Source organism: Haliotis asinina, chromosome 14 (genome assembly GCF_037392515.1).
Source record: "Haliotis asinina isolate JCU_RB_2024 chromosome 14, JCU_Hal_asi_v2, whole genome shotgun sequence".
NCBI classification, from domain to species: Eukaryota; Metazoa; Mollusca; class Gastropoda; order Lepetellida; family Haliotidae; genus Haliotis; species Haliotis asinina.
This window is the reverse complement of record NC_090293.1, coordinates 16,098,059-16,114,068: the sequence shown is the minus strand read 5'-3', so window position 1 is coordinate 16,114,068 and position 16,010 is coordinate 16,098,059. Positions and strand designations below refer to the sequence as shown.

Genomic DNA, 16,010 nt, shown 5'->3' with positions numbered 1-16,010 from the left:
TCACTCTAGACCAAATACATACTAACAACAGGTTGGCCTTTTAAAAGACTGGCGCTTTGTACTTTCCACTTTTCTGGTTCTATACATTATATGAATAAACTTACGATAACATCGAAGGACTTAAAATTCAGTATAGTTAAGCCATACATGTTTTAACAAAGCAAACAAGCACCTGACCCCAATTGCAAGAGCCTAAACTTAGAACAAACAAACCTCTACCAGTTGTCTGACCCTGCATGACACAGTGTGTAGTTGTCGTCAAGTCTAGAGATTGTAGGACAAAACCACTGTGGACAAAAGGCCCCTGGTACACAAAGTTACAGGACAAAATCCCCTTAGGTCAAAAACCCTCAAGAACAAAAAATAAAACCCAAAATGAAGACCTCGGACAAAACAGCCAAACATGTATTAACTACTGAGTGATCGACCTAGGTAGCACGGTTTTATTGAAGCGCTCGCATATATGAATACCGGTCATATTCTCTACGCTGCACTACCCCACTTGCGCTACAGTTTGCCAGTGGTTGAATAGATATTTGAATGATAAACAATCTTTATTATTCATTTGGAGCTTTTGTCCTACATGGTGGTAGCTTTGGTTCTAGGGGGTCTTAATTTTGTCCTAATTTCTTTTGCCTTAGTGGGCTTATGTCCACAGGGGTTTTGTCCGCACACCAGTCTAGAGTAATGCAATATGAAGGGTCTGTGGACTTATTCAGATAATTTGTCCGCTTATTTTATGTAAATGGTTTTCATTTCAGAGTCTACTGAACCCTCGCATAAACCTATTCTAGTGCACTGTGTGAAAACTGGAAAATTGGAATGAAATAAGGGAATAACTAATTGAAAATATACAAGCATGCAACTAAACATTCACCATTGAAGGGTCTTGTAAATATAAATACAGCTCTACGCTAAAAAACATGAACGAAATCATTAACCGTAAACGAGAAATAAAATTAAAAATTCCCAGCCTATTAATGGTAATATTTAGTGGCATTGTGTGTTCATGATAATTCCCCGGCACAAATTTAAGACTGTGATGAAAGGTGACTTTCAGTGTGTTCCACACAAGCGTTAGATTGGTCACCTTAATCCCCAGTCGAGGTGAAGTAAGTTTTAAACAAAATTCAGCCCAACAGGCGTGACAGGAAATACGACCATGAAAGGAGTGGGACATCGAAATGACGGGAATTTAAGCATCTGTATAATGTCATACAAAGGTCTTCGGTACATTTATGTACGACTCAGTTGTGTGAACAGGCAAATATTTGAACTACAAAATATAAATGTTTTAAATTTTCATTGTTTATTGTCTCCAAATATAAAACAGTGAATGATTAAGTTTCGTTTTACTGCACACTCGGCAATATCTGTAAATAATCGAGTCTGGGTCAGACAATCCAGTGATCAACAGCTTGAACATCGATCGACGCAACTGGGATACCTAGTCAACGAGCCTGAGCACCCGATCCCCTCAGTTGTGTCTCAGTTTTGTATGTATATTTTTACGTTGGAACGTATGTTATAACACCTCCGTAATGTACAGATTCTAGTACTTTTAATGGGTTGAGTAAAATCCGGGATTCGAACCCACACTCTCAGAATCAGGCACCTCATCGCAAGCACACAATGCCAGCCGTCTAACCCGCTCACCCACCGCGGCTTGCATAATATCCACAGGTAACATTTTTTTTGCTCAGTGTGATGTCACGTTCATTGGAAGCGGTCTTTAAATCCCCAACGCGAAAACCGTGGTGTGATTCTCTGATATGAAATTCCGGTCAACAGTTTGCTTCTAATCTGTAAGTAGCTTTTCACTCACGCAGTATTTGGAGGCATTATTGTTTACTCGCGTTAAAGCTTTCTCTGTACACGCCCACGCTGACAGGTTTTCGTCAAACACCGCCCGTCTTCAGCAAGTCTTGCTTACGCGGTTGATGCATGTGATCGTAACGGATGCATTTGCGTAGATTGATGTTGTGGACCATTGGATTGTCTTTCTTAAGTCCAGCTTGTTTACAAACCGCCGTCATATAGCTGGAAAGCTGTTGCAGTGGGCATTAACAAGCGATATATATCATGACGTAATCATGACGTCATGGCAGCTTAACTCAACAAGTGTCAAACACTTTCATCTTCAACAATACAAGAATCAAATTCAGGACAAATCTGGGATATGAACCCATGAACAGAGTGAAAACATAACGAACAGGTTCTTCAAATGAATCTATGCATTGTACTTGATGATTTCAAATCTTATCTTAAAGTTTTTATTCTAAGATAGTTGCAAAGACAATATAGCATTCATTTGGAAGTACAGACCGTATATATGGTCCTTCTATCGAGTCCTTCTAAGAGAACAACCAAATGGATAACAGATGGATCGAACCCGTGAAGGTCCCGGGGTAGAATAGGCCTTCAGCAACCCATGCTTGCTATAAAACGCGACTATGCTTGTCGTAAGAGGCGACTAACGGGATCGGGTGGTCAGGCTCGCTGACTTTGTTGACACATGTCATCGGTTCCTAATTGTGCAGATCGATGCTCATGTTGTTGATCACTGGATTGTCTGGTCCAGACTCGATTATTTACAGACTACCGCCATATAGCTGTAATATTGCTGAGTGCGGCGTAAAACTAAACTCACTCACTCACTCACAGATGGATCGTCTGTACAAGTCGTTTTGTTAACTTGAGCTTGTGAAAAATCTCTTAATGGCAATCAAGTTCTTATCTTAATATCTTATACTACTGGACATCCCGCAAAAAATCAAAACAAGAAAAAAAAGAAAAAAAAGCACAATGACACACACACACACACACACACACACACACACACACACACACACACACACACACACACACACACACACACACACACAGAGATAGAAACAAAGAGTGTTAACGATAAATATCACAAAAAAAAACCCCCAAAAAAACACGTAACACCCAGCGCGCAATATATTTTTACTTAGACTAACCTAATTCTAAAACGAAGTAGCCTTTACCCGATTCCTCGCAACCGTGCATCTAAATGGGTTGAGCTGTCTTTTATTTTTAATCAGAAAGCAATTTTAAAGATGTTGGCTAGTTCAATATAAAAATTGCATTTTGGAACCGTTTCTTATAAATAAACCGAAAATGGGACAATGTGCGGTAACCAGAAGACTAATGAAGGTGTATATCCTAGTCTGGCATTAGACTTGTTGATTGACTGTTTCTATAAATATCCCCGGTTCCAGTATCCGAGATGTTTCATTTGACGTCACACAGTCTTGTTGTGGGAAATTTGTGAGCAGAAAATGATGATTTCTATGACATACTAGTATAGCCACAACTTAATACAGTTACTATTCATAACTTCAGCGTTTCCTTACGAATTTATGTCATATTTAATATTGCCATTATTTTATTTCCGTTATGTGTCCAGACATATGTTAGTTATAGAAACTATATAAAAATTTGTGAATGCAATCTTTCCATGAAAGGATGTAAATACTGCATTGTGAAATAGTTGTGCGGTGGATAGTCTCAATAACGCCAATGACCAATAACAGAATTGATCAGAAAAAATAGACAGCTTATTATGGGTTTCTAGCAAACGTTATTGGCAATCTATCGTCGACTGATCTATTTTCAGTTCTGTAGGTAATTTTATTTTGTATATAAGAACGGATTTCGTGTGCTCTGCCCCATTAACCGGAGCGGCAGTCATGTTGAGCGAAGACAGTTTGCGAAGCATTGAGTCCGGTTCCGAAACAGATCTTACCAAAGTGCTTGAAGCATTTAATTCAGAGGTGAGTTTCATGTTCACTTTCTATTGTGCTCACCCGTATACTCCTAGTTTTGAAGCGAAATCCACAACAACACCCGCGACCTGCTCAATTGTGCATCTGATATGTGAATTTAAGGATTTGTGCTGCAGTGCTTGCAGGTGTCAACTCTAATTGGTTTCCTATGAAATGTTATCCCCCATCTTTGACAGTTGCACCTTGATGTTGAGTGAGAATTTAAAGCATATACTGCACATTAGCTCTCTTTGTATATGCAGAATTTAATTTTAATCCAGTGTATTACTCTGTGAACTATTGGTATTGATAATCCAGTTTGTACCAGCCTGCATAGTTTTTACATCATAATTTTCTGTAATGCTTTCTGAAGACTTTTTCATCTTTGGTGATTAATGGTGCCCAAATCAGAGGCTGCAGAAAGTGCAGTGGTTGTGATTGGCATATTTCTCCACATCATGTGTTACTGCATGTAATTGTTTCGGATTTTACCCACTGATTCAGACCAAGGGCTGGTAAACGTACATGTACTGTATTGCTGTTAGCGTAGTGTTGCATCAGTTGTTGACACAGGTTCTACGGAGATGTACGTGGGCTGGTAAACGTACATGTACTGTATTGCTGTTAGCGTAGTGTTGCATCAGTTGTTGACACAGGTTCTACAGAGATTTACGTGGTCGCAAGGACTATCTGGATTCATAAATGTGCCCTAGTGAGGCAAGACATAAACATGCTGTCGCTTCTCACAAAGTACATTACCAGTTTCAGTTTGGCTGTCATGTAAACACCATTGCACTATGCTTCATTTTTGTTCTTACTGTCATGCCCAACAATTCTGATTACTGTGCAGATAAAATTATCATGTTATTACACATTATGTTTGAACGGAAATGGACATTGTGTACGATGACTTAAGCATAAGTGTTTTCCACACTTTCATTTCAAATAGTCACGTGTCATTAACCCGACCTCCATTTATTTGACAATCAGCTTTTTCTGATACTTTTACCAAATTGAATAAACATAATTTAGTCTCATTTATTTTGTCCGACATCCTTGTTGATCTGACAACTTGCTGTACAATGGATGATGTCAAAATAATGACACTTGACTGTACACAATTGAATAGAACCAAATTAGAATAAATTTGAATCCCAAAGAAAAGCAATTGATTGTTTTTGAATGTTCTTGTTCATATTGTATATGGTAATTAATCTTGTAGATTATTGTGTAACATCTGTGTTCATTTCCTTTCAGAATGCCCAGACGTTCAGCTTCCCTAACGTAACTACTGACTTCAAACAGGTGAGCCTTATTGAAGGAATAGATCATGCACCACCTTTCCCTGATCAGAGCTCAATGGCTGTTTGATTGAAAAAATAACCGTAAAGAAACAGTTATGAGTCAGAACAATTCTCTTTGTTTGGCACCCCTGTGTGCACAAATCATTGTTTGATTGACTATATTATATGTTTGATCTTCTCTGTCAATCATTCTCAAGCAAGGAAACGATAACTAGCAGATTTAACGTTACTATTATCTGATATTGTTATTTGCAGAAATGCGTGCAGACAATCACAGGTCGCCTGAAGTGCACACTGTCGTCCAAGTGTCAGATTCTGTGCCTGCAGGCGCTACGGATCTACAGTCGTGAGAAGGAAAGGATGGAAGTGCTGACATCGGATGACACGTTGGAGCTCCTTGTGAAGCTGTCTGGGCTGCAGTACTACGCAGAGGAGGAAGGGGAGGGAGTCACTATCCAAGATGGGGACCAAGATGGTGAGAATCACATAGCTTGTGATGAGTGAGTGAGTGAGGTTATTTTTGTGCCACTTTTAGCAATATTCCAGCAATGTCACCAATATTTCACCAGAAATTGCATTCACACATTATACCTATGTGGGGAATCGAACCTGTGTCAAGTGATGGCTGAAGTCACTGGGTTTACCCTATTACCCTTAGGTTTTGATGTTGTCAACCAGGGCTGTTATGTGGGTGAGTGGTTATGGCACTATGCTGCTTTTAACAATGCTCCAGCAATATCAAATTGGGGGACACCAGAAGTTGGCTTCACACGTTACACCCATGTAATTAATAGAACATGGGTATTCAGTGAAACGGGTGCAATTTTCAATGCCATGTTAACCATTAGTCTTCCACATCATTCCAAGACTTTTCCGATTCAGTCATGTATTTTGTAAATCTAATTTATTCCTTCAAGAATGCAGTTTATTATTAGCAATCACTAGAATAATAAAACTATTCACAGATTTTTTTTAAAAAAAGGAATGTTTTACTGAAATTAAGGCTTTATTTATTGGAGTGAGATGCGCAAAGTATAATATATATGAGAGTTAGGCAGGATAACTTGGTTATCTCCCAGTGTTTATAAAGCATAACCACAATAATCCTACGAGTGTTTGATTCACTGCACAATCACTACATCCTGATTGTCCTGGGTAACGAGAGGAGTGTATCGGATTCAAAGACCTCGATTGGAATGCTCTTGCCCATACCAGCTTTGAGAGTTTGATTCATCGTTCAGTCACTGCTTCCTGATTATCTGGCGTCTCAAAATTTTATGTCAGTTTTGACAGAGCGCTGATTAGATGGATTCCAAGTTTGACTGTATTTAATTTGACAGTTGTGATGTGACTGATCATTGTTGTGACAAATTAATTAAATTAATTAAATTAATTACTAGTAATTTAAGATCTGTACACCATCAAACAGTTTCGACATGTACACCATCAAACAGTTAAGACATACATCCAGGGGTTCAAAAATATGTTGAAAAGCCACCTGCCACACCATCAAACAGTTTCGACATGTACACCATCAAACAGTTAAGACATACATCCAGGGGTTCAAAAATATGTTGAAAAGCCACTTGCCACAGGGTAAGTGACTTCAAGAAAGTAACTTGTCCTGACTAATTTTCCGCTTGCCTTGATTTTATGACACAATGTTTGATGTTAGTGTTTATTGGCTGTTTAATGAAGAGTGATAATTTCACTCCCTATTAGCTCTACTTTATTATTATTGGGAAATTTAATAGCTTCATTATGAGCAGATATGCAGTGAAATCCAAGATTTGCAGTTTTTAACCACAAGTGGAAATGATCTTTTAGTGCAAGTAAGATACCATTATTTGATTGCCTGAAATGAAAACTGACTTGTCTCGGGCATCGGGCGATGGGATTTTGGAACCCTTGTGTACATCGTCAAACATGTACAACATCAAACAGTTTTGACATGTACATCTTAAACAGTTATGACATATTTATCTGGTGAGTATGGAGTCATGTCAAATGGAATAATAGGATTTTGCTTTTTGTTGTTTAATGCTGCATTAAACTATGTTCCATCTATATGATGGCCGTTTGTAAATAAGCAAGTCTGAACCTGACCATGACATGATAGGAAACAGAAGCAGGCATTCAAATATTTTCAAAGGGCACTTCCCACAGGGCAAGTGACTTTATGAAAGTAAGTTGTCATGCCTAATTCTCCACTTGCTCTGATCTTTATGATGATGTAAATATGGAAGAATAAATCAACATGGTATTTGATGTTAATGTTTAGTGGACTATTTATTGGGAAGTGATAAGTTGCAAAGATAGATAACTCTACTTTATGATCATTGTGAAATATTGAGCAGATATGAAATGATTATTTGCAGCTTGAAACTGTACGGAGAATTATCCAGCCCATTAACATGTAAGATACCATTATTTGATTGCCCAAAATGAAAACTAGCTTGTCCCAGGCATTTTGCGATAGGATTTTTGAACATTGGAAAAGGACCAATTCCATTGCAACTTACTGTGTTTGCTGAGTTGATTTGTTTAAAAATTTTGTCATTGTTTTGTTATAACATTAAAAACAATCTCTTGTGAATTTGTATTTTTACAGTGATGGTTGAAAGCCAGAAATGTCTGTGCAATCTTATCTTCAACAGTACTGTTGCTCAAAGATATTGCAGGTGAGTACACTGTTACACTTGTCTTTGATTGGCCACTAGCAGAGTGTTACCTTTGCTACATGGCTATGTTAATTCATAATGGTGTCAGTAATTTGGAAATATCAACTTACGTAAGCACCAAACATTTGTAACTACTCGTCCCTTAAACACCAAACATTTGTAACTACTCGTCCCTTAAACACCAAACATTTGTAACTACTCGTCCCTTAAACACCAAACATTTGTAACTACTCGTCCCTTAAACACCAAACATTTGTAACTACTCGTCCCTTAAACACCAAACATTTGTAACTACTCGTCCCTTAAACACCAAACATTTGTAACTACTCGTCCCTTTCCATAATCAGAATGAAGCAACTATAAACGAGGATTCATAAGCTCCGCACATTGCTAGTGTGGGTGTATTGCATTATTGTGGAACATTAATATGTTTGCTGTAAGGAGCTTGTATCGTGGTGTCCCTTTCCCTTTCCATAATCAGAATGAAACAACTATAAACGAGGTTTCATAAGCTCCGCACATTGCTAGTGTGGGTGTATTGCATTATTGTGGAACATTAATATGTTTGCTGTAAGGAGCTTGTATCGTGGTGTCCCTTTCCCTTTCCATAATCAGAATGAAGCAACTATAAACGAGGATTCATAAGCTCCGCACATTGCTAGTGTGGGTGTATTGCATTATTGTGGAACATTAATATGTTTGCTGTAAGGAGCTTGTATCGTGGTGTCCCTTTCCCTTTCCATAATCAGAATGAAACAACTCTAAACAAGGTTTCATAAGCTCCGCACATTGCTAGTGTGGGTGTATTGCATTATTGTGGAACATTAATATGTTTGATGTAAGGAGCTTGTATCGTGGTGTCCCTTTCCCTTTCCATAATCAGAATGAAACAACTCTAAACAAGGTTTCATAAGCTCCGCACATTGCTAGTGTGGGTGTATTGCATTATTGTGGAACATTAATATGTTTGATGTAAGGAGCTTGTATCGTGGTGTCCCTTTCCCTTTCCATAATCAGAATGAAACAACTCTAAACAAGGTTTCATAAGCTCCGCACATTGCTAGTGTGGGTGTATTGCATTATTGTGGAATATTAATATGTTTGATGTAAGGAGCTTGTATCGTTGTGTGGAGCTTTCAGCTTGATGTGTTGTATGGAGTTTGTTGTCTAACTTTCATGGTTTGTCGGCTGTCAAAATGCTGAAGAGAAGGGTAACAGATTATTTTGCAAATGAATTTTGAAAACCAGAAAAATATATCACTTGTCAGCGAGTACACTGTGAAACTTGTCTTTTGATTGGCCACTACTTCCTTCTCTGCCCTACTCTGTAGTCATGTGATGGTCTCTAGTTTGATGATTATAACAATTATTGTTTCAGTGAAAAAGGCTGCATTGTGGGACTGGTGCAGAGATTGAAAACCTACGGCGACCCTGACCTCAACTATGAGATAAAGGTACTTTATCTTCAACAAATTAATGTGATTAGGTTGAAAGTGTCTGAAAGCTGAAGCTGGAAACCGTGGTGGCTGAGTGGGTTAGGTGCTGACTTTATGTGCTGGCGATTAGGTGCCTGTTCACTGTTTTTGAGTCTTTGGGAATCTGGTAAATGCATTTCATGATCCTATGTAGTGAACTTTATAGTCTTTATGGTGATCTTGGTGGAAACTTCACTTGATTTCCAAGAACTTTATCATTCTACATACTCATAGGGGCGGAAATAATTTAAAATTGCTAGTGTAATCCGGTATAGTGGCACGTATAAAATCACTTGCCTTGATGATTTTTCCACTACACTGGCCCATTTTCTTGTTGATTTATTAAATAAACAACATCGTTATCGCTGGAAAATCAACTGGACACTGGTACAGTGTGATATACAAATTCGCTTGCCTAACAGAAAAAAAACTCTGGACTGGGATGTCAGGCAATAGGTTATTTCCACCCTTGATACAGATGTATATCACATGTGTTACTATTTGATGAAAGTCACACGTTGAAACCCAGAATGTATAACTATACGCTTTGTGATCACACTGTGCTTTGAGTTTAAATTGTGTCCGTCCAGTATAATTTTATATGCCATAAAACCATAAGGATCCTCTGCTTTGAATAAACATGATGCAGGTTGCAATTTAAGAGCCTAGTGTTCTTGCGTTAGTGCTTGACGATTCATATCACCAGGGTTTCCCCGAATAGACTAAACCCTTGAATTTTTTGATTCAGGACGTAGGTAGGTACAGTTGTCTCAATTTCCTCTATCACCAGGTTGGAGTGATATCTCTAACCTAAGTAATTGTAAGCTTTTTATGACTGATTTGCAATTTCTATGATTTTTACTTGTTTTCTGCAACATGTGCTTAAATATTTGTGGTGTTGGTGTGATTGATTGAATAGGCCTTCAGCAGCCCATGCTCACCATAAAGTGAAGGCCTGCTCAGAATCCACTACATAACATTAGCATGAGTTCAATGGTTTTGCATTGTGAAATTGTATGTCTGCCCTTATGCATTATGCTTTATGTTCTTACTCATGTACAATGGTTTTCTGAGTGTGTCCTAGAAGTACAGATACTGCATATCTGCCTAAATTACACAAATATTTATATGAAAACTCAGTTCTTTTTAGTCTTTTGCGAACAAGCATGCTTGAAGTATTGTAAGTGCTCAATAAATTAGATCTTATGTGTGTACACTCAAAAATAGATCAAATAACTGAGGCGTATTGAGATTTTCTATTTCTATTGAATTTGGCAACTTGCAGTCTTTTAGGATACCCATCTGAGATGAACACAAGCGAGTACATAATTCAGTCACCCAAAAAATTATCCGCATCTTGGGTATCTACAGTGTTCATCATGAATCTTCTCTGTTTCAGTTTTTCGACATGAGAATGTTGTTTCTCTTGACTGCTTTGCCAACGTGTATTCAGACCAGGTACGTGATTCATACATTGAGGTTTACTGTTCACCATTTTGAATATGAAGTGTTGGAACTTAAACATGAACATCAAGGGTCTCAATTTCATATGACCAGTGGTGATAAAGGCTTTGACATTTACTTGAACCTACTTGCAAAAGTCACACTGAAAGATGTTAGAATATAGTACTTTTTCTTACCCTAGTAGACGTTCCGCATTAAGCTGATAAAGCAAGGATTAATGTGTTTGCTGTCAATATACTGTATGTGAGGTGTTAGACTGCTTAGTGGTAGGTTATTGTTATTGTTCTACGCTATAAAATGGACACTAGTCCAGTCTAGTACAAGCAGACATGTACGCAACCTTTGAAGATCTGGGTTAGAATTGATCTTCAGTAACCCATGCTTGTCATAAGTGGCGACTAAAAGGATTGGGTGGTTTGGCTTCCTGACTTGGTTGACATGTCATCATATCCTAATTGAGTAGATCAGTGCTCATGATGTTGATCACTGGATTGTCTTGTCCAGTCTCGATTATTTATTGACTGCTGCCATATAGCTGGAATATTACTGAGTGCAACAAACTAACGGACCACACATGCAGATGTGACATAAAACCCCTATTCACTCAGTTTAACTTACCATTTTCTGTCCTCCAGACCGAAGATCCGGTATGAGCTTCATGGCTTTACGTATCTGATGGAGGTGCTGGATCTCACACTGCGTGCCGCAGAAGAAAAGAGGACAGGGCTTGGGGACCAGGATGTTGACCTCTGTAGTGAAATCCTCAAGATCCTCTTCAACCTCACCGTGGCAGTTGAGAAGAAATCTGCAGATGAGGTAAGTCAAAATTTGTAGTGGTATGGCCAAGTGGGCGAGGAACTGAGACATGATAGAGTCCCGAGTTTGATTCCACATATGATTTGATTCCCAATGTGAAGACTATTGCTGTGTTCCCTAGGTGCATTCTCATGGTGCCACTTGTAGCAACATCTTGTATTCTACCATGACTTCAGTAAGTACTTGATTGTGATTGGTTAATCAAACATAGTGTGTATTTGTTTTAAATCTGAATGAAGCAGTTATAGTAGAATGGAAATAAACATATTGTAATGAAAAATCAGAGGTATGTAACAAAATTATAATAGCTCTTAATTTGATTTAAAACTAACACAGTTCACTGTTTGATATGAGGGAGGAGTGCAGAGAAAGGGACAGCCTGGTGTTAGGGAAGCACGTACAAAAGTGCCATTGATGTGATTGATACATCTGCCTGTGAGAGGAGTGCAGAGAATGGGACGGCCTGGTGTTTGGGAAGCATGTACAAAAGTGCCATTAATGTGATTGATTCATCTGCCTGTGCTGTCTCTATCATTTCTCCCACACCTGGCTGTTCCCCTCTTTGCATTCCACCCTTGTAACAAATAGTGAAATGTGTAAACATTTTATTGATAGCTTGTTAGACAATTTCTTTTTGTTTTTAGGAAATAACCTTTGAAGAAAAATCACAGATTTGATCTGAAGTTTTGATTGTGATCAGTATTATATGTTTTTCCTGTGCGAATATAGTGGAACACTTGAAATCAACTGAAGTTCCCGCCAATACAGTCACATGACCAGCCATGCCTGTCACTCTTTCCTCCACTGCACAACGATTACATTTGGAGGCACTTTCGGTCCCGATGCGGTGGATAAGTTTTCGTTATATTTGTGTCCTTTCAACTAAATTGTGTTGTATTCAGTTTTTTGATTGTCTTTATCTTTGCCATGATCTGTAATTATTGTTGAAATATATATTTTTTTATGTAGTTTGGGCACGCTTTCTTCAGTTATGGCTGTCGATGGTTGATCCGCATATATTTTGTCCTTCATACAAATCTTTTTGTTCTTCCACTGTTCACTGAACTTCACAAGAATTTATCTGATACGGATTTTGCTTTATATTAATATACTGTTCAAACAACGAAGGCTCTCTCAAGTCATGTCTAATAAATCAGTTGATTCTGCGTCTAGAAACCATGTGTTAACCACTGCTAACATTCATGTTTTTAGTTATCTGCCAGATGTACCCTGGGGGCATGTATATGTATGTGAGTTTATTCAGTAGGAAGGCCACAGGCCCGTGTACAATGTACGATACAATATGAGACGACTGATGTGCACAATACTAGTAACAAAAACAATTTTTGTAAACATTTACAATAATAGTGTGGGGGCATGGTCATGATATCGTCTAGATCTCAGAAGAGAATGTCGTCAGAATCGGGATCATCTCAGCCAAAGAATTTTTTAAGTTGTCATTGTCTAAGACTAATTCTAGATCATCGGTGAAGCAACGTCTTATGCGAAGTCCTTCAGCGATTATATCGTCCCACCTGGCGATCATCACATCTACGACACACCTCCACTACTACTCCCTGAGGTACAGATCGTCAGCACTCCTGATCACTTGATTGTCTTCATGAGGCAAAGAGGTCTTCTAACAGCTCACAACTAACAGTGTTGATGATCTGAATACAAAAGTGATTCTGGCACCAACATCTTTATTACAGATGAAGCATGTACCTGTTCGTACTACCTCTCCGACTGTCTCCATGAATATTCAGCTGATTGAAACGTTCCTGCAGCAACGAGCATGGCGTACACAGATTGGTATCGCAATACTGGAAGAGTCAATAGTTGCAAGTTCTACATTCCAGGAAGGAAAAGTGTGTTGAGACAAGATTCAAGTCATGATACTGCAAGTTCTACTCTTTCCGTTACTACTACGACAGTGGCAGTGTCTTTAAGGTCTTCTCACCTCAGCACAGCATTTTATCCAAAGGGAAGGACTACAACTATGCCCATTACAACATACTTGACACAAGAATATGTATTTTACTTCTAAATGCCCTTCAAAGACTTTTACTTGACACAGCTGAACTGCAACAGTCATCACTGCGTAGATGCATTGCTACAAGGGAGGGGTGCCTACCTGAACAACTAGGTTGCAGCAGAATTTGGGCAAGCAACAAACACATTCTGCATGTCAACCACCTGGAGAAGAAAGTTGTACTCAACACAGTATGACAATGGTCGACCACCTTAAGGAACAGACTACAGATGGTCCACACTGACAACTCCACAGTAGCGTTCTACATGAACAGGCAAGGGTCAACATTATGTCACAGGCAGCTATAGCTAACCTTTCCACTCGACGCCATGAATCTCTACATAAAGGCATGCCACATCCCAGGTACATGCAACATCATGGAAGATGCTATATCACGTCCTTTACAACCATCTCCAACAGAGTGGATAAATCAGGAGGCTTTTCGTCTCATCAGTCAGACATTTGGATCACTGCAAATAGACCTATTGGCCACCAGGTTCAACAGATACTAACATTCGTATGTCCAGTACCGGGTCTGTTTGTACAGGCAACAGTCATTCTCAGCATCTCAATGGAAGGAATGGACGCTTACATGTTTCCGCTTTCAGTTGTACTACTGAAGGTCATCGGTAAGATAAAACAACGATGATGCCGCTTCTGACTTTAGCCATGCCTACTTGCCAGGGAGAGAATGGTTTTCAATACTCATCGAGGAACTAGAACCCCATCACTGAGACTCCCAGAATGGAAGAACCAAACAAGCGCTCAGACATTGTTCCAACTACACGTATGGATCTTACCAAAGCCTGCTTGAAACATTGAGGTTATCCTGCTAGAGCGACAAGGGCAGTCAGCCTAGCTTTACATAGCTCTATAAGTGGAGGCGATTTGAGACATTCACCAAGCGGAAGAGGTTCACTTCAACAAAAGCCATACATCCAGAGCAGACTACTTATGTCACCTACGGCAGACCAGGGGACTTAAAGGTTCCACACTATCAACCTACTTCGCAGCACTCAGCTCTGTCATTACCAGGAGATTGGGGATCAATCTGCCAATTTTACTCGCCCTACAATGCTCGTTCAAGCTGGAAGACCAACAAGGCAGATTTAAGGTACCAACTTGGGACTTGAATGTGGTACTTCAACATCTCACTAGTGACACTTATGAGCCTCTAGATCGGACATCCTTCGAACTGTTGACACAGACAACGCTCTTTGTCCCTGCCATAGCTATGGCAGTCAGAAATAAATGCTCTGGACTTCAGTCTTACATGATTTCCACACTGATCATTGTGAGATTGCTCAACAAAGACTGAGATGGGATTTTATCACCAAAAATGAATGGCTTGGACAACTGGTATATTCCACATCTGTTCATTATTGACAGTCCTTGGTCAGTGGTACACAGGATTTATCATTATGCCCATTCTGACCATTGGAAATATATCTTCAGTGAAGTAAGTCAATGAGACTAAGGTTCAAGTGCCTGTTCATCCCGCTATCTACTGAAATACCCGTGGAAGTATTCTACAACATTACCTCAGTATGGTTGAGAGCCGTTACACTGAGGGCCTACAAAGCAGCAGGACTTGAACCTCCGCAAGCTTCCAATCCCAGCAAAGTGAGAGCCTTGGCGTCAACACTTGCTCTACATGGAAACTGCTCGCTAACATCAACAATGAAGAGCTGCTTTTGGAAATCAAATGCAGTGTTTGCCAACCATTACCATCGCAACAAAGGACATCACTGGCATTCACCAGTTTGGGTCACTTGTTTTCGCACAACATCTGACAGTTCCCCGAAGGCGCTGAGTTTCACTCACCCTTTTATCACATAACTTGTGGAGTATAATGGTTGAGAGTCCATGCACACGTCTTGAACAGGCTAGCATGAGTGATTATGAACCTGTTCTTGTAATGAAGATGCTTGTACATGAAGGAGAGTTACAACTGGTCTTGATAGAAATCATGACATACAGTTGCATTAGAAACTATCAGGACGCTAGCTGATTTGTATATCATCGCGTTCTAGTCAACATATGCTTCACGAGAAGTTCGAGTGGATGTGATGCCCCTGTCTCACAGATGAACATTGGAAGAACATGACCTCACTAATGATGTTATAGCTCCTGTAAGAGGGGAAGTACTCAACTGGATGTGATCCCCCGAGAAAGTTACAGATGAATGTTGGAAGAACAGGACCGAATTATCGCCACTACAGGTTCCTGTTATGTGGGGAATATCGGACGTATTTGACGGCCAGCAGAATCCAGCGAGGCCTGACCCACAGCCATTTCCGTTGGATTCTGTAAGCATAATAAGTATGAGTCAGGATAAGGAAAAATAAGTAATTTTTGGAATAGAATTGATATTTTATACTTATCCTGACTCATGGCGTGAAGTCCTCCCAGCCGCTCCTCTCAGGCACACTGAATTCACAGTATTC

The 16,010-nt window shown here is 39.4% G+C and overlaps 1 protein-coding gene across 1 annotated transcript in view; it reads left to right on the top strand.

Annotated features, from left to right (window-relative positions):
- Positions 1–3,555: 3,555 nt before the first annotated feature.
- The window catches only part of LOC137261423 (synembryn-A-like), a 28,442-nt gene continuing 15,987 nt past the window's right edge, over positions 3,556–16,010 (top strand). The window contains exons 1-7 of the mRNA XM_067799170.1: positions 3,556–3,800; positions 5,049–5,096; positions 5,351–5,570; positions 7,707–7,776; positions 9,155–9,230; positions 10,651–10,709; positions 11,351–11,531. Of these exons, the coding sequence (XP_067655271.1) occupies positions 3,717–3,800; positions 5,049–5,096; positions 5,351–5,570; positions 7,707–7,776; positions 9,155–9,230; positions 10,651–10,709; positions 11,351–11,531 (738 nt within the window). The 5' untranslated portion in view covers positions 3,556–3,716. The remainder of the gene's footprint in view (positions 3,801–5,048; positions 5,097–5,350; positions 5,571–7,706; positions 7,777–9,154; positions 9,231–10,650; positions 10,710–11,350; positions 11,532–16,010) is intronic.